A 27,075-nucleotide genomic window follows, 5' to 3' on the forward strand; every position below is an offset into this window, starting at 1 on the left:
GGGTAATCTGACCAGGTTACTGCCTCAGGCAACTGGGTAGATAGTGGAACCGTTCATCAAGATGGGGAGCATGAGCGAAGGTGGTCTACGGATGGGGTGAGGGGGCTGGAGAAAACTGCATTTACATTTCAAGTTTGAAATGTGGAGCAGCTCATTAGCAATCAACTGGTTGTATGGAACTAGATTCAGGAAAACCATTTGGGAAGGAGAAGTAGATTTGGGGGGCATTTAGGCATAGTGATAATGGAAGCCACCTTCAGTCTGGAGAAGACTATATTCCTATGTACTTGGGAAGCACCTGGGGAGAAGTTATTATAAAATAAAATATCATCAAGATAGTACTTAGGAAGGTCAGTTTTGTGGGTAGACAGCAAGGGTGGCTGACGGTCTTCTCCCAGGGTGGGGAAGGAGCTGAATTTCTCATCTTCATTCTTGATGTTTCTATGGGGTCAACTAACTGCTCCAAGATGAATCATTTTGGAAGGGAAAGGAAGCAAGAGTAGAAGCAGACTGTAACAGGCTGGCATTTGCTTGTTTCATCTAACAGTACTAAGTACCCAAAACCAAAACAAACACTCTAACTATACCCGACCCCTAGGCATTTGTATAGCAGAAGGATAGTTTAGGGCATGGTGCTCTTCCAAGAATCTGATTGTCCATTAGTAACACACCTACATCAAAAAAATCACATGTGAATTCAGCTTCTGGCCTAACCCGTACACTCCACGGACTGAAATAGTAGAATAAATATAAACAGAACCAAAAATAAACAAACAAACAAATAAACAAATAAATAAAATGTTATATGGGTTCAAAAATAAGATGAAATCACTTTGGACCAGAAAAGGAATATAAATACATAATAGTTGTCTGACAGATGCCACCCATCTGCTTTGCTCTGAGACTAGATGGAGGGGATGGTGTCTGTGAGTTTAACTTTTCTATCATAATAGCAACTAAAAAGTGCTTCCTGTTAGATGTGGGCCAAAATCCAAGCTGAGATCTTAAAACAAGAGTGAGAGGGGGACACTGCCCCTGAAGACCTCACCTCCAGCCCAGGAACTCCCCAGGGCTGCCAGCTGGGTTGCTGATGGGATCTGCACTGTCCTCAGCATCCCCTTCAGGAAGGCTGGGATGTCCTATCTCTGGACTCAGTTTCAGGGTGGGGGGCAGGGGCCGAGTTAACCAAAAAACTACTAGGCTGAGAGGAGTAGGGATAAAGGGGGTGGGTGAAGGATGAAATTTCCCATTCAAAAGGATCTCAAGACCAGATATCCAAAATATATGGAGAAAATGAACATTAAGATGACAAACACAATCGACAATTAGAACATGAGTTTACTTAAAATAATACCAATTTTATAGAGAATTTTGACAAAGTTTTAAAAATCAGTATATTAAAGATAGCAAAACAGTAAAAAGACATAATATCGATAAAGAAAGGATAAATTAGGAAACACAAACCTGAAGATATGAAACAAAAAGAGATGGGTATAGGGGCACCTGGGTGGCTTAGTCATTAAACGTCTGCTTTCGGCTCAGGTCATGATCCTAGGGTCCTGGGGTCCAGCCCTGCCTCAGGTTTCCTGCTCAGAAGGAAGCCTGCTTCTCCCTCTCCCACTCCCCCTGCTTGTGTGTTCCCTCTTTCGCTATCTTTCTTTCTCTGTCAAATAATAAATAAAAAATCTTAAAAAAAAAAAAAAGAGATGGGTATAAAGGAGAAATATTTTTAAAAATTTAAAGTAAGGTATTTAAATTTAAAAAACCCTAAAATAATAGATGAGCTGAACTTCAAACTAAATACAGAGAACAAATTGGAGGGGTGGCATGAAGTACTGAGGAATTAACCTAGTATAAACCACAGAGAGTCAAAGAAATAAAAATATGAAATATTAGGTGGGAAACAGAGATCAGGAAAGTTTGAGTGACATTAAATAAGGAATTCCCAAGAAGGAGATCAGAGGAAAGGGTGGAGACACAACATTTGGATCTCTAAGAATAGCGAATTTTCCAATTTGCAAAAAGACTGCAGGATGTGTTTGTTTTGTGTTCTTTCAGCAAACAGTAAATGAGTGTTTACTATGTGTTAACAGTCTAGACTAGAACAGAGTATACAAAATAAATGTGGCACAGTCCCAGCCCTGAGGGTCACACAATTAATAGGAGAGATGGACATGATTAAAATTAATGTAAAAAGAGCTGTGATAAAACAGTCTGTTACAGAATCAAGAGTAAGGAAGAGCATTTCTGAGAGGATTAAGAAAAGCAAAAGGAAAAGCTTCCCAGAGTAGATGACGCCCCAACTGGGTGTTCTAAGTTGAGCATTCCCTACAGCGTTGTTCTCCAGGAAGAGGAAGCATGTAGACAAAAGGTGCAGAGGCATGAAAGTATGATGTGTTTGGTGGCGCTGAGTGGCTCTAGGTTCAGTAATACATGGAAGGAGAGGCAAAGTCCTAAGCTAAAATGACTGGCTGGGGAAAAACTTGAATCACCTTTTAAAAATAAAAAAAAAAAAATTGGATTTATTGAAGGACAACAAGTAAATGTATAGATTGCTGAATAGACCATGCTCATAAATGTGATGACTCAGGAGCATAATGATGGATTCCCCTCCCCCAAATAAATTCAGTGTAAAGCCAATTAATATCCAAGGGATTTTTTTTAATAAAATGTGACTGAGTATAAAATTTATATAGAAAAGGGGCTGGAAATAGCCAAGATAATTCTGTAAAGGATAGCGGAAATACACTGGGCCAACTACCAATATTAACCTAATAGGTTTTACCAATTAAAACATTGTAAGAGGTATTTCTTCAATGTTGAGAATAATACAGCCTGATTATCTTTCCACGCCCAGCAGACGGGAATTTTCAGTCAGTCTGGAATTACTGTGCAGGGTGACCTGGGGAAGGGGGTGGCAAAACCAGAGGCCAGGTCACATGCTGGTACTTCAGAAAGTCGGCTGAGAGTCGCTGAGAATGGAAATGAGGAGAGTAAAAATGAAACAGAGATCGGAGTACATAAGTGCTTCGGAGAGAAAATCAGCAGACCTTGAAGTTTACCTTGTTTGGGAAGCAGGTGGGTCAGCAGGAGGCAAGGGAAGGATGTCGTTAAGGTATTGGTTGGACATTGGGTCCATTAACAGCAAGAGTGACTACTAGAGGAGGCCTAGATTGTGTTTACTCTGGGACACATTGATTCTAGGGTTCTCTGGGACAGAGAAGTCTCAGGGAGGTGAGAACGGAGCTTGGGCTAGCTGGAGACAGACATCTTAAGCAGTTGTTGAAATAATAAAAATAAAACTCCCTAGGCAGATTCCAAATTCAACAAGCAGAGGAGGACAGAGCGGGGGGGGGGGGGGGGGCGGAATCCGCTCCTGGGGGAGACGATGCCTGTATCTGGACCTGGAAGGATGGGAGGGTCGGAAGAGACGGCAGGACGGCGCTCTCCGGGCCATGAGAAGAGAGGGGCCAGGCCCAGAGGAATCTCCATCTTCCCAACCACACCCATGCAAAATGACAGACACACCCTCACCTTTGCATTTGTCGCAGGTCGGGTGGCATCTCTCACACGTCCACGTCCGTGTGTTTTGCTCCCCATAGTAATGCTCAGGGCAGGTGCGAAGACACTCTCCCTTGGAGCGGAGCAGGAAGAAAAACGTGTCGCAAGACAGGCAGTCGGTGGGCCGCGGGCCCCCACACGTCCTGCAGCTCTTGCTGCACCGCTCACACCGCCGCGTGGAGATTTCTGCGTAATACCTGCAACCAAGCAGGCACACGGAACACTCAATACTAAGCTTTGCTCTTAACCTGGGCGTGGTAGAAACAGCCGGGTTAGTCACACAGTGTTCATTTCCGAGTTGTGTGACTTAAGACTACTTGTTAACGTTCCTCAGTGGACAGGTTACTGTAGGCACACTTCATTTTGTCATGCTTTGCGGGTGCTTTGGGGCAAGTCTTTGGGCGCTGTTTTTTCCAATACCAATTGCTCACTTCCTGTCTCTGTTCCATTTTGGTAATTCTTGCAACATTTCCAACTTTTTCATTATTACTATATTTCTTATGGTCATCCATGATCAGTGGTTGCCGAAAGCTCAGGCGACGGTTAGCCTTATTTCACAATCAAGTGTTTTTTAGTTTAGGTATGTCGATCGCTCTTTTAGACATAATGCTATTGCACACTTAATGGACTACAGTAGTGCGTAAGCCTAACTTTTACATATGTGCCCCAGGAATCCGAGAACTTCATTTGACTTGCTCTCTTGCAATATTCATGTTATTGCAGGGGTCTAGAAGTGAACTGTGGGATCTCCAAGGTGTGCCTGTAATGAGACTAATAAATCTGATGACTCAGTTTTCTTATCTTTAAATGGGGTACAACAGTATAAGTCAGTTTTCTTATCTTTAAATGGGGCACTACCGTCCCTCCCCTGCTGTTTGTATTAAATTCGGTAACACACACACACAACAACTTATCTTAATTCTTTTGAACTGTAATGATTTTTCACTACTTTTGCCTTCTCTATAACCATATGCTTCTCCACCCGAAAATTCAAGCTTCAAGTTTTGTTGAATGGAATCAGGGTAGGGAAGATGTTTTCAGTGTACCTCTGAGTGATTCTTCTGGTTTCATAATTTAAAAAAATATCTCCTATCTTTAGGGACGCATAGGTGGCTCAGTCAGCTAAGTGTCTGCCTTCGGCTCAGGTCATGATCCCAGGATCCTGGGATCGTGCCCCTCATCAGGCTCTCTGCTCAGCCGGGGGTCTGCTTCCCCTTCTCCCCTTGCTTATGCACATGCTCTCTCTCTCTCTCTCTCTCTGACAAATAAATAAGTAAAATCTTTTTTTAAAAATCTATCTTAAAATAGAAAATGACGTGAGTGATGCTAGTATTTACATCATAATAGATGTAACCTCTGAAAAAAATTTTTGGAGGCTAAATATAGCCATAATCACTGTTCATTAACTTTTTACTAAGTATATGGTAGTTCTCTCGGGACTTCGTAGGCGTTATTTCACCTTATTGAACCTAAAAGTAAGATGCTAGAGCCCGCATTCTGGAACAAACTGCATGGGGTCAAAGCCAAGCAATTCCACTCAAGCTGTGCAACCTTGGGCAAGTCCCACACCATCTCTGTCTCAGGTCTGTAATATGGGGACAATGTTAGTAGCTAAAATTAAACAAGTTATTGTCGAGAAAATTGTTAGGATAGTGCCTGGCACATCATGAATCACACATATTTGTGATAATTATGAATCGTATGATTACATCTCAAAACAAACCTTATGATTTAGATATTATCATCTCTATTTTATGTAAGTAGAAACAGGCTCAGAGAATTCAGACAATTGGCTTAATGTCAGACTGCTCGTGAAGTGGGCTCATGTGATTTGAACCTACCTGTTCACCACTCTAACAAAGCAGGGCTAAGTAAATAAAAACATTTTGAGAAAGATAGAAGAGAGAAAAGAAATCATTGACAAAGGTGAACTTCTAGACATCCTCCGACCCTTCTTTGTATCTCTGGACATGGGCACATTTAAGCTATTCTAGAAGCTTCAGTGGTTTGCCCTTGGCTTCTCTGACCTGAGACTCTTTGCCACATTGGGTTCCCTAAAGTTTATTTCAGTTCCACACAAGTCGTTGGAAACTAAATCCAGGGCAAGGTAGCGCGAGTCCGCCTCTCTCTTGCCACCTGTCCCTGACCTGAGTGAGGACATTTGTATCTCTGTGGCCCAGCCTGTGGCAGATCAGGCCTTGTTTTACCTTCTGCCATCAGGTGAAGAAAATTATAGCCGAGCCTGGTGAGCCTGGGTGAGACCGGGTGATGAAGGGAGGATAAAAAAAGCATCAGCCAGGAATGGAAGAGCCAATAAAGGCCACAGAAGATGGGAAGAGAAAGCCACGCTTTTCCACACAGACAGTACAGGGACTTGGTCAGAAGATCTGACGTCTTGTCTTGGCCCCACTGTGTATTAGTAGCCTTGTGACATTCAGCAAGTCACTTAACATCTTTGAGCCTCTATTTTCTCATCTGTAAAATGGGAAGAATAAGTCAATCTCTGAGTATTGTTGGAGAACCGGATCATAATATAAAAATTTATTCTGAGTAGAAATACTTTGTAAACTTCAAAGCAGCATATATATTCTTTACTAATATTACAAATGTTGATAGGTTGTTTCTAAGATGAAACACACCGGGGCGCCTGGGTGGCTTAACGTGCCTGCTTTCGTCTTGGGTCATAATCCCAGCATCCTGGGATCGAGCCCCATGAGGGGGGCTCCCTGCTCAGCAGGGTGTCTGCTTCTCCCTCTGCCCCTCCCTCCCACTTGTCTGTGCTCTCTCTCTCTCTCAAAAGTAATAAATACAATATTTAAAAAAAAAAAAACCTGTTCTGAGGTTAAACACACAAAAAATCATGTGTGTGGGTAAAGGGTTCAGAGGATCATATACCTGCCTTTCCAAGGCAAAGAGATTTAATATGAGGTTGAGGCAATGTGCGTGGAACACTGATTTTGTACAAGGAACCATTTCTGTTAAATATTTCCACTTATACCTCATTAATATCCCATTCATTCCTCATTAGAGAAATTTATGGCAACTCGTGCCTCTCTTCCCAGTGGGTAACTTCACATACTTCACAACAGAACAATTATCTTCTTAATTTGATGGTCTACAACTATTTAGATGACAGGATTATACCCTTTTGTGCATAAAAATGTTTAATGACTTGATTTGAGGGAGATGGAGATTCCTTTCATTGGATCCAGATTTTTTCAGGCACTTTCTGTAATGAAGAGGAAAGGCCAAGCCAGGTGGCCCTCTCTCTGCTCTTGTCGGGTACAGCCTTTTGTTCATGGATCCGTACGGCTGGTGTTTTTGAGGGCTGAGGTGTGTGACTTTGTGCTGAGTATTGTAGTAATATGTGCAAAAATAAGAGATTTTTTTCCCCATGTTTGTAATTTTCTTGGTAAGAAATATATAGGAAGAATAAATTCTTTTTTTTTTTTAAGATTTATTTATTTGAGAGACAGAGAGAGAGAGAGCACATGCATGAGTAGGGGTGGAGGGGCAGAGGGAGAGGGAGAAGCAGGCTTCCCACTGAGCAGGGAGCCTGATGCGGGGCTCAATCCCAGGACCCCAGGATCATGACCCGAACCGAAGGCAGACGCTTAACTGACTGAGCCGCCCAGACGCCCCAGGAAGGATCAATTCTTGAAGGTCAAAATCTTTGTATTTTACATCCAAGGTGTTCTTCATCAAACATGTGTGGAATGAATGAGTGAATGGATGAGGGCAGGGCTCAGCACACAGTGCAGGCGGGAATTGCTGTAGAGCTGAAGGAGAGAAGCGTGAGGTCTCATCTGGGCAGAAGCATTGGGGAAAGTCCAAGGGGATAGCCTTTCAGTTTGGGTCTGGAAACCCTCAGTGCCTTAGGTGACTGACTGGGAAGGAAGAATTAGCAATGGGCCTGTAATCTACATCTTTCTCTGCACTGGAGATTCCTAGGGGCAGAAAAAGGAGGACTCCCGTCAAATCCTCTTTCAAATATGCTGGAATCAGACCTTCTGATAAATACACTTAAAGTTTCTCCTAGCAAAAAAATTACAGAGTTCTTATTTGTGACGTGCTTTTAGGAGGATACATCTATGTGTCTGGGTTGCTTAGGGCACCTAAACCTGTACGTTGTAGATTTATGGGGGTGTGGGAGGTTGGAGCATTGGTGGCGTGTAAGTGGGAATATTTAATTGAAATTTTTCCCTCTGTAAAATTGATGTTCTGCATACCTGGCTTAGATCTCACCTAAATCTGATCAGAACAAATCCTAATGCAGAAGCAGAAGAACCTATATTTATGGTTTCAGACTTCTCTAAGGGAAGAATGCTTTGCCTCTGCCTTTACCTTCAAATTAGTAACGAAGTGTGACCCGTGATTCTAACTTGATGATCAACCCTTCATGTTACCTCACTGGGTCACTCTGCCTCTCCCATGTCCTCGTCCATTACTATGAACTAGCTGAAATATTTTTTTTAAGATATTTATTTATTTAAGTAATCTCTGCACCCAACATGAGGCTCAAACTCATGAACCTAAGATCAGGAGTCACGTGCTGTATGGACCGAGCCAGCCAGGTGCCCCTAGCTGAAAGCCTTTAGAGATCAATAGATCTTGGGTGGACTCTTATCTTTATTTCTTCCTAGCACTGAGACGTCAACCCGGTGTTATATGACTTAGCTTCCTCATCTGCAAAATGGGTTTGCCGGTAGTGCTGCCCGGAGTAGTTTTGGGGTTCAACGAGGGAAGCATGCGTTGAGCGTCTTACCCTTCCCTGCACTGCAGCAGGCACTCCTTTTCCAGCTGGAACGAGCCTGGGTGGCAGGAGAGGCACTGTGTGCTGTGTCTCCCTTCACATGTCCTACAAGAGCTGTGGCAGGGGATACATCGGTGGCTGTCCTCATCAGCGTAGTAGCCCTCGGGACAGTCCTGCACACAGGTCGTGTCTGCCAAGGAAGGAAAAGAGTCTGTTTTGGTATCAGGTATGACACATGTCTGCAAAACCTCCTCTGTGCTCGCCATGGTTCACCATGGCGGGAGGGGAGGGTGCAGGAGGAGTGAGACAATGTCCTTGAGAGTGTCTTGCTTCTCAGGTTTCCTGGGTTAGGGAGACAGATGCTAACTCTTTCTAGGTCATCAATACATTCATCTCTTCCTTCCCTCTCTCCCACACCCCTCCACTGCTCCTTCTTCTAGCTGAGTGAACTTCGTTTCATTTTCTTTCTTGCATACGTGTGTCAGCCCAGTCACCTGGAAACCTGAGGGCATTGATTCACATCAGTGATAACCTTCCAGTATGATCTGCTGGAGGTAGTTAACCTCAGACCACACCAGATTTCAGGTGTGCAAAACCCAGGGGAAATTTTGATGAGGGGCTGCTTATCTGCATGATTGTAAAGTGTCTTTCCACACACTGCTTGTTACTCGCAATGGAAAACAGTAACTAAGCAGCAGAGACCCTGGCCAGCACTCTGAATAGGTGACCACAGCTTCACGGGTGAGGGGCAGGTGACATCCTGGATCTCCACGGGGACATGACATCACCTGTGGAGTATTCTGGCTGAGAAAGCATCATCTCCATCTAGTCATAGGAAACCTCACACAGACTCCCATAGAGGGATAGGGGCCGTATTCTTCTAAAATGTCAATATTCTAGGGATTCCTGGGTGGCTCAGTAGGTTGGGCCTCTGCCTTTAGCTCAGGGTCCTGGGATCGAGCCCTACATCGGGCTCTCTGCTCAGCAGAGAACCTGCTTCCCCCCTCTCTCTGCCTGCCTCTCTGCCTACTTGTGATCTCTGTCTGTCAAATAAATAAATAAAATCTTCAAAAAATAATAAATCATCAGTATTCTATAGAAAAAAATGTCTGTGGAAATGATTCAGATTAAAGGGGACTACAGAGACCCGGGAACCGAAAGCAATACCTGATTGGAGACAGGATCCTGTTCTCAGGGGAAATTGCCAAAATTATAAAACAGGTGATATAGTGAAGTACTGATGTTAAATTCACTTGCATCGACAGCCATACCATTGCTATGTCAAAAAGCATCCCTAGTTGAGGAAATACATATTAAAGTGTTTATGTGAAAGGAGCCACGCTCTGTATATCACATCCACAGATGGCCAGGAAGAAATTCATTATGGATGATGTAGGCACACATGTTGAAAGAGATGAGAGCGAGCTCACAAATGATGAAGCAAACGGGGTGTCTGATTAGCAGTGGGCGTGGCGGGTGAAGGGCACATGCGTGACGTTCTTTGTACTTTTGTCTTTTCTGTAGTTTTGAGAATTTTCCAAATAGGAAGTGAAAAATTAGAAAGACACCAAACATCTACTAGGTGCCAGGTGATATGGAAGGTAGTTTCCCAGATGCAGGGGAGGAGAGAGCCCCCCTCAGAGGACACGTGACTCACTGAGAAGAAGATGGTCCCTCAGGCAGGCGTGACACTGGTCCTCGGCAGGCCCCGTGCAGCGGAAGCACTTGGCATGGCAGGGCTTGCATCCCAGAGCCTCTACGTCCCAGTACTCAGAGGGAGCGCATTCCTTGTGAGGCACACAGTCCCCGTGGTGGTTGACCAGAAGACCTTCCTGACAGGTCACACAGGTCCCGGGGGATGAGCAGGTCTGGCAGGACTTGTGACAATCTGTGGGCACAAGACCAAGGGGGAGAGGATGAGGGTGTCCCTGGAAGGCGTGTTCACACTTCTTCCTCCTTCCTTTCAGAGATTTCCAGGACTCTGGACTAGGGCATGGGGCACCACCAAGTTGGGTAGAGCCCTTGGACTCTGGATAGAGCATTCTTGTCAAATGAGAAGAAAAATGGCTGTTTCATCTCTGTAGTATCTAGAGAACCCCTTCTTGCCAAATCCAGAAATATTAGACTCAGTGTAGTTACCAGAACTGCAACAGAATAATAAGCAGTTCTGTAGGGTGTGGCCACACTCCGGTCTGTGGCCTGCTCACCCCAAAACTCTAACTGCCGTCCTCCATTAATCCTCCCAGAACACCCTGCGCTTATCACGAGCAACAGTTGTTGAGATGTATCGTAATAACCTGTGGATCAAAAAAAGGCCTCTTGTATTCCACTGAGAGGACTTGTCTTGTAACAGGAACTCAGTAACTTTTTGTTAGATAAAATCAAAACGGTTCATTCCTACCTTGGGGTTTTAGCCATTGCTCTTCCCTCTGCCTAGAGTATCTGTGTGGTTCTCCTTGATACATGTGTGGATTATATTTTCAATGATGTCTTCAGGCTGCCTTTGCTCTAATTTCAACTCCATCCTGCCCAACTTACTCTTCCCCTGCCCTGACTTTTCCTTTTGACTTCCTTTTTTAGGGTCTTCCATGTGCTCACAGCACATGGGAGGCCCCCAATGAGTATTTACTGAATAGAATAGATACCTAGAGCAGGACATTGAGGCTGAATGTACCAAATCACTTGGCTGGAAATGGACAGGGTTAGGAGTTGAACTGGGGAGCCTAATCAGAGCTCCTGCTATTTCTGCCCCAGTGCCTTGGGATAGGTGTGGGATTCTTAGAGGTGCCTCTGCTGTCTCATAGAGGATAATTTGGGGGATCCAAATGGATCACAAGTCCTGTGGTTCTTAGAGGAGATCCTTCTTACTTCTGGATGCTTCTCCACATCTACCTAAATCTTAAGTTTTCAGGTCAGGTCCTTTATTTCTTCTCTCTGGAAAGCCCGGTGGTGACCCTATTTCTTCTAGTACCAGCTTCCCTCAGCCTGACTTTGGACTGGTGAAGTAGTCATTGCCTTGCAGGAAGAGCCTTCAAGTTAGTTCCCAACAGTTGAGTTGGTCTGAGGGGAGCCCAGACATCCATATATATATGAAATAGAAAATATTTATTTTTATATATAATTAATATATACTTAAATATAATTTATACTTATATTCATATTACATATTATATATAATTTAAATATAAAAATAAAATTTTATTATATTAAAATATATAAATATATTTTACTATATAATATATAAATATATTATATAAAATATATTTTACTTTATATATAATATATAACATATATAAATATATATAACAAAACATATAATAACCATATTATTAAATATAACTAATATATTTATTATATAATACTTATATAAATATATATGATATATATAGGATATATATATATGTGTGTGTGTGTGTATTTTTTTTTTAAGCTCCCCAGGTAATTCTAATGGGCAACCAGGGATGGGAACCAAGGGCCTTTCTCAATGAGAAAATTAAGTCAGGTAAGTCAAGTAAATGAGGCCCACAAAGTTCTCTGTATGGCACATCACCAGTATTATTGAACACCAGAGAAAGGCCATAAACTGAGCCTCAGTTCCTGTCCAGGTATAGGCACGATGGCATGGCAGCCTTTGGCTGAGTTGCTGAACTTCTCAAGGAAACTGGCCCCAAGCTCTCTCCCACCCTGTCTTCTACCATGTTCTAGTCCATGGTCTTTCCTGGGGGGGCACGGACACTAAAGGGTGCCTTACATCAAACCCACAACGAGGTGGATCCAGATCCTAGGGCTGGAGCAGAAAGCTATCAGAAGTCGGCTCTATCCCCACGTCCTGTGACAGGGAAATCTTTCTTCTGAGTGCGTTCTAGAACATGGCTGCCCCGGGTTTCTCCTGCCCCTGGCGCTCACCCTCAAGCTCCCACTGCTGTTGGGACCACCTCTGCAGAGCTGCCTAACAGTGCCTGCTTGGTGGCGACATGGGCCAAGTTAGCCCTGGCTGCCTAGCGGGAGCCGAATCGCTGGGACTCTGGAGAGGTTAGCCCAGGGCGATTCATTTAATGGAGAATTCTAATGATAGACCATTTATTTTTCCTGCTCTGCGGCCAACCATTGATACGTAGGGAAAACATAAGGAGGCATCAACGAGAGCAGATCCTGCCTTGAACGGGTTGGGGTTGATGCGCTGAGTGTGGCGGGTGTCCCAGGGCAGGACCTGCTGAAGCAGGTGAGGAGCCAAGGAGGGTCACCGCAGGGAGCAAACTGATGAGGGACCCAAGAGGCACCAAGAACACTCCCCCCCCGCCCCCCAAGGCACAGCTTTCCCTATGCTGCTGTTGCCCCTTAGCAGCTTCAAGGTTTAAGAAAAATAACCAGGGGCGCCTGGGTGGCTCAGTGGGTTAAAGCCTCCACCTTCAGCTCAGGTCATGATCCCAGGGTCCTGGGATTGAGCTCCGCATCGGGCTCTTAGCTGAGCAGGGAGCCTGCTTACCCCTCTCTCTCTGCCTCCCTCTCTGCCTACTTGTGATCTCTGTCTGTCAAATAAATAAAATCTTTAAAGAAAAAAAACCAAGACACTTCCATTGTGGGTGACTTGTGAAGGCTCGTGTCTGCTGTGAAGCTTCACACGGGAGTTCTTTTTGATCAGCGGATCAGAGCCTGTGTTGGGAGGAGGGTCAGCCTGACATGTTCTCAAGAAAAGTTACCTGGTCAAAGCTGATGAATGATTCATTTAAAATTAATAATGAATTAGAGCAGATTCAAAAGTCTGCTTTCTTGAGCCGGAGGGACACGGGTGGGATGACAGCCCCGGGGCTGGAACCCCGCAGACCCCAACACGTGCTTTGTCTCAGCAGACACCCCTGTGGTGGCAGGTGCCCTGGGGATGCCTGGTCAGACTCGTGCAAGCTTTTACCTCGGCAGTCCTTAGTCTCTTTCTCATAGTAGGTTCCCACTGGACACTCGTCCAAACACCGCCCATCATAGAGAACCAGGGATGGCTCGGCACAGAGGTCACAGTCATCCGCCGAGGGGCCACTACACTCCAGACAGTCTTCGTGGCAGGGGATGCACTCGCGTGTGTCCTCGTAGAAGCCGCGGGGACAGGACTGATGACACATATCCTGGTACAGGAAGGACTCAGGCATACACTCTGCGGGGAGTAGGAAGCAGCAAGTTACCCCCCCAGGCACAGGAAAGAGGAATTCCTTCCTTCTGGAGTGGACTAGCCTGTCCAGACCCCACTGGCTCCTACTAGAGTGTTCCGTGTCCCATGTGTGTGCCCCGTGCCAAGCCTCACGTCTCTAAGCTTTGGGAGAGAAGACCATATACGGTGGCCTGGTGTTGGGTTTACAGCCCGAAATGATCTGCCCCTTAGAGGTGTAAAAAAATTGCAGTGATGGGGTAGACCAGCTATGGAAGAGCTGCTGGAGGTTTTGGTGAAAACCTGAAACGCAGGCTGTATTCAGTGCAAAAGCAGTTTAAACATTCTTGCATTAGTTACGTTTTCATTCCCTGGTAGGGTAGACCAGTGACATACACATAATTACTCAGTGGGAGGAATGCATTGTGGGTTTCTTTCATTTGTCTTCATTCTCTTATTTGGGGGGGGGGGACCAAGAAAACGCTTTGGGTCACACCAAGAGAATCCCTTCAGTGGAACAGCATCATTCCATGGGTCTTACTCTGGAGAGGAGTTTAGCCCATCTTGGAGATAATTCTCGAGAAAGAACTCCTAGCCAGAGTACTCTCCTGAGTCTGACTGTCTTCGCCTGAACTTCTCTTTCGTATCTTTTATAACAGTTGCATTTGTTTAGCTCATTTCTCTAGCTCCCTCTGTTTCCCGAATATCAGCCTCCCTATGAGATTTTGTGCTCAAAGAGGCAGGAACTACAGGTTCTTGTCTGGATTTCCAGCAGCTGAGATGACCCCTAAGTGCTCAGGACCCTTGTGTGGGAGAAATCCCACAGAAGCAGGTCTTTCGTTTGTCTTTGCTTGAAGCATCTGTAATGGCGAGGCTTTAATCTCAGCCTTGATTTCTTGAGTGATGGGCAGGGAGGTGGATCTATTTCAGTAAATGTAAGGAGACTGGTTCCCTCCATTTTGCATGGACACCTCCCCCCCCACCCCCATAGTCGGTCCCCAGGAGCGGTGGCTTGGGAGAGCCACACTCTCCCCTGGGATGCTCCCACATACCTTTGCACGTCTTCTCATGGATGCAGTCCTGACACATCTCAGGGCAAGCCTTGCACACCCCCTCCACGGCCACGTGCCTCTCGGGGCAGGCTTCCCGGCATGCTCCCTGGTGCAGGGTGAGGCTTCCTTGGCAAGAGTGGCAGTTGGTGGCATTTCCTTCACAGGTTCTGCAAGGAGTGCTGCAGGGCTTACATGTGCTGTCTGCTGTGTAGAAGCCCCTGTGGGGAAGACAGAGCACAACTGGAGACGCTTTCCAGCTGGGGAAATGAGTCATGCCTGGTGGCAGAGGGCTTGGGACTGAAGACGCTGGGAGGGTGGCTGCCACTGTGGGGCAGAACGAGGCCGTCAGATTTACGGAGGAAGGAGGTGTCAGAAGTCACATCTGGGAAGAAAAAGATGAATAGGATAGGTATTGTCCTTGTGAACGTGGTTGGTTTGAAAGCCACTTTTTTTTTTTAAAGTTTTTATTTATTTATTTGACAGAGATCACAAGTAGGCAGAGAGGCAGGCAGAGAGAGAGGGGGGAAGCAGAGAGCCCAATGCGGGGCTCCATCCCAGAACCCTGGGATCACGACCCGAGCTGAAGGCAGAGGCTTTAACCCACTGAACCACCACCCAGGCACCCGAAAGCCACTTTTGTTAATGTGTGCATAGTTCAGCCACCTTCTGGTTTCCCTATTTTGTCTCCCAATTTTTATTTTTATTTTTATTTTTATTTTTTAGATATTTTATTTGTTTATTTGACAGAGAGAGCACAAGCAGGCAGAGAGGCAGGCAGAGAGAGAGGGAAGCAGGCTCCTTGCTGAACAGAGAGCCCGATGCAGGGCTTGATTCCAGGACCTGAATTTAGTTTTTGATATAAAATGTTCATTTAGAATTAAGTTAAAAAGTTACTTTTAAAAAGCTCAGAAGGTTTGTGCTCGCTTCGGCAGCACATATACTAAAAAGCTCAGAAGGTTTAATACCTATAAAATTAGAACCACTTTTGTTTTCGGCTGCTCTCAGCCAGTCTCCAGTGGCTTCTTCCAAACACACATGTAGAATGTTTGAACACAGTGTCAAACATATTTACAGAACAAACATATCCTACAAATATACAGGAAGATATATTTCTATGACTGACTTTCTTCCAGGTGGAGTCTGGTGTCTGTATATATTGGACCTCCTGGTGATTACATTATCATGCCATAGATTAATACTGACTGGTGAACACAGGACATATGAAAACCTCAAACTTTTCAAATAGATTTGGAAGATGAGGAAAATATAGACAGTTCCTTGGAAGAAAATAGCTGGAGGAAAGAGCTGGAACGTGCAGAAGCAGGAAAATCACAAACCAGTGTAGAGGATATGGACTTCGATGTCCTAGGTATCTATTACAGTTGTTTTCTACAGTTTTCATTCTGTTTTGTCAACTGTTGCCATAATAGTGCAAAACACCCCCAAACACATCACCTGTGTGTCTGTGGGAGGGCAGATCTAGGCTGACCTTGTGCTCAAAGAGGCATATGTCATTGTAGGGGAAGCACATGTGCTTCTCAGTACGTGTACTACTCAGGCATGTACTCTGGGGGACAGAGGCTGTGCCCCGAGGTACACCCTGAATTCTGGTCTTCCTGTCCCTTTATCTTCCCTGGCACAGGGATCTCCTGGGGCACATTCTTTTCTTAGCTATGACAGAGAACAAGAGGGCAAGTTCATCCAAGCAAACAGGTTGTAAAGCTCTGCTTCCCTTCCGCTAACAACCCGTTGGCTAAAGCAAATGAACTTGCCCGAAGTCAAGATCAAGGCAGTCCATTCAATGTCTGTGGAAGTTGCTGCAAAGTGACAAGTAGAGGCCATAGGTCCATGGAAGGGTGAAGAATTGTAGCAAATAACTCATCTACTAGAGTCCTTTTTGAATCCGTGCCCATGAGGCATCCTATACGGTCTCTTTACCTGACGTTTTAATGAACTCATTCACATCTGTTTCCTCATTCCTTCAGCCCTTCTTGTATTTATTCAGGAAACAAAAATGTACTGAGTGTATCAGGAAGAAATAGGATGGGGGTGAATCAAGTTTATCTATCTTATGTAGTTTTACAGAAGAAAAATCGAAGAAGCAGTTCAGTAGAAGAGAGGGAACCAAATTGTATCCAGATGAAAGCTAATACCAGACTCCCTTATACAGTAGGATCTTAGCTTTCTGGGACCACATGGAGAACCTTCAGTTGATTATAACTAAGCTTCTACTGTCAATTCTTACATCTAGCAGATGCGAACTATTTATCTGCAGAACAGAATTGAATACGCTTGACTTCTCCACTAGCCTGGAGGCTTCTTGAGTACCCTGACTGGTGTTTGCACCTACAGGATCTGCCTCAGTAGCGGATCCAGAAACTAATGATCTACTTCTATCATAGGTCTTGTAACTCTAGCGTCAAGTTCCTTTAAACAGTGGGAAATTTCTAATTCGTCCAAATAGATTCTGTTCGTCACTCCCCCAGACTCCTTCCTCGCCTCCCTCTTTCCAGTCCTCTGGGCTGTCAGTGTTTGATTTTATTTGGGTGTTCGGGGTGATCTTGTGTAGCCGAAACTGATCCTTCTATTTCCATCCTTCTGGCCAGAGATCATTTTTGGAGCGTGGAAGGGATGCATTCTGGCTAATGAGATGTGAAGGGAAGTCGGTTTTCTTTCCTTTGGAAAAGAGATGGAGGCGGGGAAACGTGCCCTTTTCTGTCTCTGGTTGTTGCTGTGTAGGGTGGTGAGGTTTGGACACGGGGCAGACAGCGTGGCTCAGGGGCTCAGGGGATGGCAAGCTGAAGAAGATACAAGAACAAAATGGAAAGATTGTGGGTCTTTAACAAAGTTTTGGTCGCTGAGGTAACCAGTGCTGGATTTTAAGCTTTTTGGTTCATGCAATGAAAAACCCCACACTGTCTCAGTCATTCTACTTAGAATTTATGTTGCTCGTCACCAGAAGTTCCCAGATGCAGTTTTCCAGGTGCCGTTTCCACTTCCTTTTTACATCCTGGAGGTGGAACCATTGAGGGAGAGAGAAAAGGAATTATGAACCAACCAAAGGATTGAGGAAACTATGAGGAATCCATAAATAATTTAGCAGGTCTGATTCTGTATTTATTATTTATACCTCACACCTCACCTACTGCAAATGTTTAAGAAGAGATTCCTGTATTTGCAGCCCTAACTTTGGTCATGGAAGAAAGACAACTCCTTGATCACAGCCACAAGGTGGAAGAAATGCGTATTTTCACAAAAGTCAAAAACACATACATATCACAGTCCTGAGGGAGAAGTGTGCACGCTTTGGCTGCTATGGCCAATAGTGATGTCATCCAGAGTCCCAGGGGGACACGTCCCTAGGCTCTGTCACCGGGGATGGGAAGGCGTTCCTGGTCCAAGAAGGAATTGCCCTCTAAATGCCGTAGGGGAATGAACCAGAGCCGGACGAGAAAGGCAGAGGGACACTTACTCAGGGCACCTGGTGTAGCACCTGCCTTTGTGGAGGACGAGAGGAAAGTCTGGTGATGTCTGGCACTTTCTGCAGAGATCGGCTCCAGAGCAGGAGACACAGTCCTCTGTACAGTTCTCGCAGCTTCCACTCCTTGCCGAGGGCCACGTGCCTTCGGGACAGGAGGAGACACAGGCCTGGGCCAGCAGATATGTGCCTAGAAACCCAGGGAAGAAGGCAGAGTGGACAGAAGGTCATCCTGTGTCTGGTCCAAGGGCATTTGTGTCTGCACAAAGGACGGATGACCCACAGCAGCCCAAACTCCTTTTTGGAGCCTCTGCAAAGACCCAAGGATGCTGACTATTTATTTCTGACAATCGCAAGTACTTACTAGTGATTTTTGGTCTCCCACATTCAGTTTGATCACCAGAAAGGAAATCAACAACAGAAGTTTTGCCTGTTTCTTTCTTTCTGTTTTTAGCATTTATTTGAGAGAGAGAGAGCGCACAATGGGGGTGGGGAGGAGCAGAGGGATAGGGAGAGGCAGGCTCCCTGCTGAGCAGGGACCCCGATGTGGGACTCGATCCCAGAACCCCAGATCATGACCTGAGTTGAAGACAGATACTTATCTGACTGAGCCACCCAGGTGCCCTCTTGCCCTGTTTCTTTTACTCTCCTACTGATACTGGTGCAGATCTCGAGGGGGCTTCCTTCTGTCCAGTTGGTCTGTTAACACCTTTGTCCACATGTAAGGCACATGTGCAGCCCTCTAGAGTCTATTTTTCTGCTTCTGGAAGCCTCTCCTGCTAGGCCGCTAACCCAGTGGCAACTCTTCCATCCAGCACCACCTGGCGTGGACGGTCTGTCTACTTATTTTTAATTGAAAAAAATCAGATATCATCATTATTGAAGAAAACTTTTGTAAAAATCACCCTTCATTCCCAAACCCCAAGAAAATTCCTTCAGTTTTTGGTTGTAAACGTTTATATTTCATAGGAGTAGAGTCAGGGCACACCTGAAATTTTAAAGTTTGCATCCCATTTCACGATGAACACTGCGCCTTCCAACACCAAGACCACGTTCATGGTCACTTTTAATTCTTAAATTCTCACTATTAATGAACCATGTTCATAAAATATCCCCCGAATTCAGGGGAGTTGCTATTTCTGATGTTTTGTTATTACAGACGATGAAGCAGTGCATCTGTTGACCTGTTGTTGTTTTTTTGGATGGGGCCCCTGGGTGGCTCAGTTAGTTGGGCGTCTGTCTCCGGCCCAGGTCATGATCCCAGGGTCCTGGGATTGAGCCCCGCATCAGGCTCCTTGCTCAGCGGGGGGCCCGTTTATCCCTCTCCATCTGCCCCTCCCCCCTGCTCTTGCTTATGCTCTCTCACGCTCTCACAAACCTTAAAAAAAAAAAAGTCGTTCTTGGGTTTTTTTCTCCCCTAAATTCAGAAATGAAGAAGGAAAGAAGAAGTAGGGTACTTACCCCCCCCCCCCCGGACTCTCTACCCTCAGTTCTCTTGTTTTGGCTAATGTACTTTCAAGAGTAATGGAACCTCTAGAAATGTCAGATACCCAGAGACCCAGCAAATTCAGTGGCCAGGTCAACAGATAACTTCATCATGCCTTTGGATAAGAACACTGATGTTTTTCTTCTCTCTCTCTCTCTCTCTCTCATTTGGTCCTTTGAAAGCTAGTTGTGTGTGTGTGTGTTTAAGATTTTATTTTTAAGTAATCTTTATATGCAACATGGGACTCAAAACCACGAGATCAAGGGTCTCTTGTTCTACCAACTGAACCCGCCGTGTGCCCCTGAATACCAGTGTTTTTAGAGGTAACTGTCTGGGTCCTGGCATTTTCCCAGAGGAGCCATTGTGATAGGAACAGTGAGAACTGGATCAAGTCCTGCAAAGCTTTTACATAAAGATGTAACATGAGTGACAGTGAAGTGTCTGGGCCATGGCCACCTCCTGTCATATTCCACACTGACCTTTTGGACATGAAGTGCACAGCGTCGCAGACTCATTGCAGGTTTTACAAGAAGGATGACAAGGCTGGTGTCCTCTCAAAATGTCTGTGTAGGGACAGAAACCGGAAGTCAGTGTTACAGCATTGGAAAGGTCTCATGGGTCATCTCGTCTTCCTGCCCAGAATAGAATCCCTTCAGTTTTGCATTGGCTAAACTCTGGTGCCCACTCATCACCCGTGCGGTGGACTTTGTGCACTTATTCATGTATTTCATTCTTTTTTTTCTCTTCCTTCCAATTGATCATTAAGACGTGGTTTGCAAACTTCCAGTGACAGGATAGCCTTAAATGCAGTGGGGTTGTTTAATCTAACAGGTGTTCCTTCTTTCACATATTAAAAATCTGTGGGAGTGTGTGCTTATGGGTATGCGTCATGAAAGAATTTTTTAGTTAAAGGTCATCACTTCTTTCCCCAAGATTCTTAGATGACCATTTCTCTTCACTCCAAGATGATAACAGAAATCATTGTGTCTTTGTGGAGTAACTTTTTCTTTTTTTCTTTTCCTCCCTTCCTTCCCTCCTCTCTTTCCTTTTTTTTTTTTTTTTTTTTTTTTTTTTTGTTCTTTGGAACTAGGTTTCAAAATCCGTCAATGTTTGGGTTTCTGTGTTCTTCAGAGGGACCACTGTGGAATGCAAACCTAAATTGATCTCCTCTCAAATCATCGTTAAACATTCACCTAATGGAGCCACCTGCGAGTTTTCTGGTTGGTCGGGTGGGAAGCAGGCCATCCCCACTCAATAGCCATCCACCTGGGAAACATTGGAGGTGTTTCTCTCTCCCTTTCCCCCCAAGAGCACTCCTTCGATGGCCAGGCTTTTCCCAAGAGTTAGCAAGTCCGCGGGACAATTTCAGAGACCTACAGAACAGCCTTGTTGACATCACTCAATGAGGACATGAGATCTTGACCAAACCTCAGGAGCTGCTTGGGAATCAGCACGAGTCTCACGGGGGAAAATTAGAAAAAAAAGATCTAGCTCAGGATGTGGGACAGGAATGATCTGGACCCCCAGTCGATGGTTGGCATCTTATGACTGCCCCCCACCCCCCGCTTCTGGCTCCTTCCAGCCCTTCCGAGAGTCGGTCTGACAAAGTGGATCCTGTAGGCACACCTGCCTTCAGAGCCCAGCTGTGCCACTTCTGGGAGAGTAACCATGGATACGGGAATTAAACTCAGAGAGTCCTATTTTCCACGTCTCTAGCATGAGAGCCAATGATCGTTCCCTTATAGAACTGTCGTGGGATGAAATGAAACTGTGAATAACGCACATACACAGCAGCTCAGTAAATGCTAGACCTTCTGCTTCCTTCCTCCCAGTTTCCTCCTTGGGTACATACCCCCCCCCCCCCATTTCCCAAGCTTCCGCTTTAGTTCTCTCTCTTCTTCCCCTGTTCCATACCTGGAGTGGCCCTGGGAGGCAGTGCTTGGTTTCTCTGAAGGTGCCATGGTGAATAAGCTGCTGAGATTAGCTACTGAGGAAACTAGATCCCCAGGTAGGGAGGTAGACAGATTGGCATGGAGGTAGATACACATGTATAGACATAAAGGATCATCCTACCACGCTAAGTGGCAGTTCTCTTCCTAGTCTGGAAGGAGAAACATGCCTTGGTTTTCCAGGAGACTGACTCACTGCTGTACTCTACATGGCAGAGCTGTTAAGAGCTCAGTTAGCCTTGGGCAGAGCAGAGCCCAGCGCAGGATTCCCGCAAAAGACAACAGGAGGCTCCACAAGACCACCTGTCTCCCTGAAGGCCTTTTTCACCTGACAGCCTCACTTAACCCAAAAGAGAAGGTGGCAGAGTGAGCAACGTGTCCCTTGCCAACATCAGTCCTCGCTAATCCCCAGGGAGATGCAGATCAAAACTGCTGCGTGAGAGTATCTCACACCCGTCAGCCGGGCAAGGCTGGAGAAGACATAGCCAGCGTCGGTGAGGACGTGGAGGAAAGGGGACGCTTGTGCACCGCTGGTGGGGCTGGAAGTGGGGAGAGCCACTGTGGCAAACAGTGCGGAGGGTCCTCAGAAGATGAGAAATGGAGCTACCCCACGATCCAGCCATTCCACGCTGTGTATGTAACTGAAGGAAATGGAATCACTGTTTTGAAGAGACACCTGTTCTCCCATGTTCATTGCAGCCTTGCTTACAAGAGCTGAGACACAGAAACTACTGAAGTGTCCATAGTTGGGTGAATGGATCAAGAAGATGTGCTGTATGTGTATAAAGGAGCACCACTTGGCCATAAAAAGGAAGGAAATGTTGCCATTTGGAACAAATGGATAAATCGTGAGCATTAGGCTAAGCGAAATATATCAGAGAGAAAGACAAATACTCTGCGATCTCACTTATACATGGACCTACAAGGAAACCAAACTCTTAAAATAGATTGGTGGTTGCCAGGGGTCGGGGGTGGGGTGGGGGAATGGGTGAAAGGGGACCAAAAGGTACAAACTTCCAGTTGTAAGATGATTAAGTACATGGTGTCTACAGCTAATACTGTTGTATATGGGGAAGTTGCTAAGAGACTAGCTCTTAAAAGTTCTCGCCACACACACACACACACACACAAGGTAACTGGGGGTGGTGGGTGTGTTAGCCTTATGGTAGTAATCATTCTGCAATATATACATATATCAAACCATCACATTATACTTGTTAAGTGTGACAATGATACATGTCAATTGTATTTCAATGGAACTGAAAAAAACATAATGGCTGAGAGCAGTTCTTAAAAAATAATAGCAAAATAATATTTACCAGACACCTTGACAGTCTTTAATATTATTATATGTCTAGGCCAGGAGTTGAATTTTTTTTGACTCAGTGTTTGAAATTTTTTGTTTTATCTTTTTTTTTTTAAAAGATTTTATTTATGTAAAGATTTTTGTTATTTATTTGACAGACAAAGATCACAAGTAGGCAGAGAGGCAGGCGGGGGAGGGGGGAAGCAGGCTTCCCGCTGAGCAGAGAGCCCGATGCGGTGCTCGATTCCAGGACCCCTGGGATCATGACCTGAACCCACTGAGCCACCCAGGGGCGCCAAAGATTTTATTTATTTATTTGAGACAGGGAGAAAGCACATGACTGAGCACACAAGAGTGGAGGAGAGGGGAGGGGCGGAGGAAGAGGGAGAAGTAGGTTCCCCATACAGGGGAGCCAGAAGTGGGGCTCTATCCTAGGACCCTGGGATCATGACCTGAGCAAGAGGTGGCAAACATTTAACTGAGCCACCCAGGCACCCCGATTTTATCATTTTTATACTAAAGTTTTTATTTAGAAATGAGTTTTAATGAATTTTCTCACATTTTTGTAATATATCTACACATGTATTTATAATTACGCATCTCACATTCTGGCAGCTTGAGATTTTACTGGGACACACTAGATACAAAAATTCTGTAATGTCAGTGTATGTCCACTAGAGGGTGCTCTGTACACAGTTAACAGCAATTAAGTGTGGGCAAGGGATCATTGCCAGCCACAGGTTTTTATCCTAAAAGATTAGTGACTTAATCACAAGTATTTGACTTTGATCATAGTTTTTCTTTTATTTCCACTCCAGAAATTCTGGACTGGACAAGACCTCAAAGGGAAAAAGAACAAAACACCTTGACTAAGAAAATGTAGCGTCTTGTCCTTTAGAAATGACTATAGCTAAACCATATAAAACAGGAGTTTTATTTAAAACAAACTTTAAAATAGCAATACTCACACAGTTAAAATAAAAAAAAAACTGAAGAAAGGGAATATATCATAAAGCATCCCTCCATCCTTTCTATATAAACTGTATTTATTCACCTTGTTTATCACATTTGTTTTGTTTCTGGTAATAATGTATTTGGGGGGCATGGCACATAAAGAACCCCCTCATTCTTGTTTGTGACTCCACAGCATTCCATTGCATGGGTATATCAAACTTCATTTTTCTAACTGGTAACCGTTGGTGACCATTTAGTTTTTGTTTTTGTTTTTTTTTTTTTTTTCCCCCCAATCTCTGCTATTTCAAATACTACAAAAGTGACCAGGAAAGCCAAAGGTGCTTTTCCAGGCTATTACAGATCTGCAAGGACAGAGGCTTTTCTTGATAGCCTCTCCAGATATAACCAGTCAGCACATCAGGAACGCCCTTAAATGTTCCAGAAAGCTTCTCAGCTGAATTTCCTCCCGGTCTCTGGCCTCTGAGCACCAAGTTGTGGTTACCACCTTCTTTCTGTTTTTGTCTGAGGACTTCCACACCCCCATTTGCTCCTTAAAGTTCAGCTTCTCAGGTTGGTTTCTAGGCTTTTGATTTGGTGTGATGGTCTTTTCCCTATTACCCTGTTACCTCTTTTGATTTGAAACTTCCGCCGTCGCTTCTGTGGAAGGCTCCTCGCCGAAGATGGGCTTTCAGTGGGCCCGGGCTCTTTTTTATTAAAAAAAAAAAAAAAAAAAAAAAAGCGTTTCATTTTTTTAATGCAAGCAAGATAAAGAAGGTTACTGCTGCCTATCACCTTACCACCCAGAAATGCCGGGTAGACATCAGCACGTGGGTTTCCCATCTTCATATTTGAATGTGGGAGTAGAATCATGTATGTGTTTGTGTGTGAAATCATTTATGTCTTCTCTGTATATAGTACCGATCCTACATTTTGCATTTTTTTAAAAGATTTTATTTATTTATTTGACAGAGAGCACAGAAACCGGGGGTGGGGAGCGGCTGGCAGAGGGAGAGGAAGCCCCATGTGGGACTTGATCCTAGGACCCTGGGATCACAACCTGAGCTGAAGGCAGATGCTTAACCGATTGAGCCACCGGGCACCCCTGAATTTGATATTATAAATTTTATAGGCATATTCTCTTGCTCCTAAAAGTCTTTGTATACACTGTTTTAAATGGGTGATGTATTTGGATGAAACATAATTCACTTAATTTTGGGGGGTTATTATAAATGGAGCTGCTATGGACATCTTTATACACAGGATGTAAAGGACTTTGCTTGGCTCCTAGGCATCTCAGCTACCACTCTTTGCTGCCTTCTTTTCGGGACTATTCTTCCCCAATCTAGCACACCCCCCAAAATACCTGATTTTGACAAGGAAGACTGTTTTGAAAGTGAACTAGTGTTTCCTGCATTAAAGGGCTGGGGAGTAGTTTAACTTTTATTGTGTCCTCTTCAGTCCTGGGAGCTTTATGTGTGTTCTCGCATTTGATTCTCAGAATGACCTTGGCTGAAATAGTTCCATGTTCTTATTTTATGGTCGAGGGAATTAAGATTCGGACAGAATGAGTAACTTGTTCAAGGTCACACAGCTAGTAGAGAGCAGAGCCAGGGTTTGAATCCTGGTATGCTTATCTCTAAAGCCTATATCCACTAGAGAGACTTTTTGTAATTAATTTGGATTTTAAAATAGTTTGGTTGAGGTCAAAGCAGTGGTGTACCGGTAAAATGGCTTTTTGGAACATAAGACAAAAAACTTGACTTGTAGTGTTTGCTGATTTCCGTGGTAAATACTCCCATCATAGCCGATGGTTTAATGATCCCCTATCGAAATTCCTGGGTATTTTACAATCAAGGCAAGTGCAGATGCGTGGTTCCTTCAGGGATCCTGTGGGCCAAAGGTTTAGTCATTTCCTCATCCAGAGTCCCGGGTTTTCTTCACTGAGTTCTGATTGGATAATTAAATAAAAATGAGGTCCTCATTTCTAAGCGAGGCAACTGTATATATCTACAAAGTCCTTCTAAAAATCAGATTTTCGTGGCATCTTTAAAGCTCTCGAAGATTCAGTTACACACAGGCAATGTATCTCCCCACCGCTGAGATTTATTTTTTGCACATGGCTCAGTGTTCGTGAGGGACTCTGGGAGTCCAGGCTTCCTCAGGGCACAGGAATCAAGATCAAAAGACAGGCTGGTGAGAAATTGTTAGGATGTGGTCAAAGATAAAAAGTTAATTCCCCGCGTCTGCGCTTTGTAGATTAAACTACCCTCGGACTATGTCATTAGAGCCTGCTACAAACACGGTTTTCATCGATGACGGAAATAGGTGGGTAGGGGAAATGTGCGGGAGTTATTCCTAGGACTTTCCGGCACTACCAGGGGGAAAACCACTTAAGAGAATCCAAATGATTTAACAGTCATAGAGTAAAGCGTTTCCATTCCCAACAGTGGTTTCAGGAAGGCAGCTGAATGCCCCAACATTTTCACCCACGGTCACCCTGTGATGCCCTGGTCACTATGCCCTAGTCATTAGTGGCCTGTTTCACATTGGGTCTGTGGCTGCCACGTGGGGATATTGGACTAGGAATCTCCAGAGGATATTACTGACTAGGACAGGGGATCTGGGAGGGATCCGTACTCTGGTGCGAGTGATTCTTTGCTGGCAGGAAGAGCAGAGTTGGGCGGCCATCTTTGGACATTACTCAGCCTTGGCTGAAGGACTTGCCGGGCATGGTCCAATGTGTAGGGAACTCGCCATCCTCAGACTGGGGCAGGAGGTGGTCCCACCGTGTGCATAATTAACAAAGAGTGATGGTCCTCTCATTCTGAGCAGCCACCTTATTAAGAGAGGGGTTCGGTGAAGTCCAGTTGGATTTTTATTTTAAGGCTATTTCCTCCCCACATGCTGGCACAGGCAATGGAGGCAGTCGTAGTCATTGGAAGCAAAGAAGAGCTGATTGTTTCCGCTGGGGGTGGTGTGGGTGAACTGAAGTTTGTCCCGTTTTACCTTCCTTATGTGGATCCAAAACCGTGTTGAAAAGCACAGCACCACCTTGCTGAGAGCACCTAGGCAGCTCTGTTCTTTCCAAATCCTTCTGTACATTGTCTGGGCTCCCACAGAGTTGACTCAGGATGACTGCAACCTGCTTAGCATCATCGTAAAGGGGTGGCTAATTAGCGACTGTTTTCTGGAAACTTCTGCCCACCTATTATACCCCCAATCTTGTTTTGTTTGTTTGTTTTGCTTGTTGTTTTAAGAGCTAGAAGTCAGGGTACAGTTGTAGGCATTGGCTCCAATACTCGAGTCTGGGACTTCATGGAGTGCATTTCTCACTTACTGTCTACCTCAGTGGTGTCTAAACTCTGCCTGGGAAGCTGAGCTCCAGCCATACCTTGCTCC

General features: G+C 44.9%; 1 protein-coding gene across 2 annotated transcripts in view; it reads right to left on the bottom strand.

Moving 5' to 3' along the window:
- The window catches only part of PCSK5 (proprotein convertase subtilisin/kexin type 5), a 452,950-nt gene that overhangs the window by 18,082 nt on the left and 407,793 nt on the right, over nt 1-27,075 (bottom strand). Inside the window, exons 28-35 of one of the 2 annotated variants that reach the window (XM_059143274.1) lie at nt 24,303-24,380; nt 19,947-20,030; nt 17,976-18,171; nt 14,504-14,721; nt 13,224-13,460; nt 9,972-10,202; nt 8,327-8,504; nt 3,535-3,758 (exon numbers count right to left, since the gene is read on the bottom strand). In XM_059143274.1, the coding sequence (XP_058999257.1) occupies nt 3,535-3,758; nt 8,327-8,504; nt 9,972-10,202; nt 13,224-13,460; nt 14,504-14,721; nt 17,976-18,171; nt 19,947-20,030; nt 24,303-24,380 (1,446 nt within the window). The remainder of the gene's footprint in view (nt 1-3,534; nt 3,759-8,326; nt 8,505-9,971; nt 10,203-13,223; nt 13,461-14,503; nt 14,722-17,975; nt 18,172-19,946; nt 20,031-24,302; nt 24,381-27,075) is intronic. The other variant, XM_059143276.1, reaches the window with a different exon arrangement.

This window comes from Mustela lutreola, chromosome 12 (assembly GCF_030435805.1).
Source record: "Mustela lutreola isolate mMusLut2 chromosome 12, mMusLut2.pri, whole genome shotgun sequence".
In the NCBI taxonomy this organism is placed as follows: domain Eukaryota; kingdom Metazoa; phylum Chordata; class Mammalia; order Carnivora; family Mustelidae; genus Mustela; species Mustela lutreola.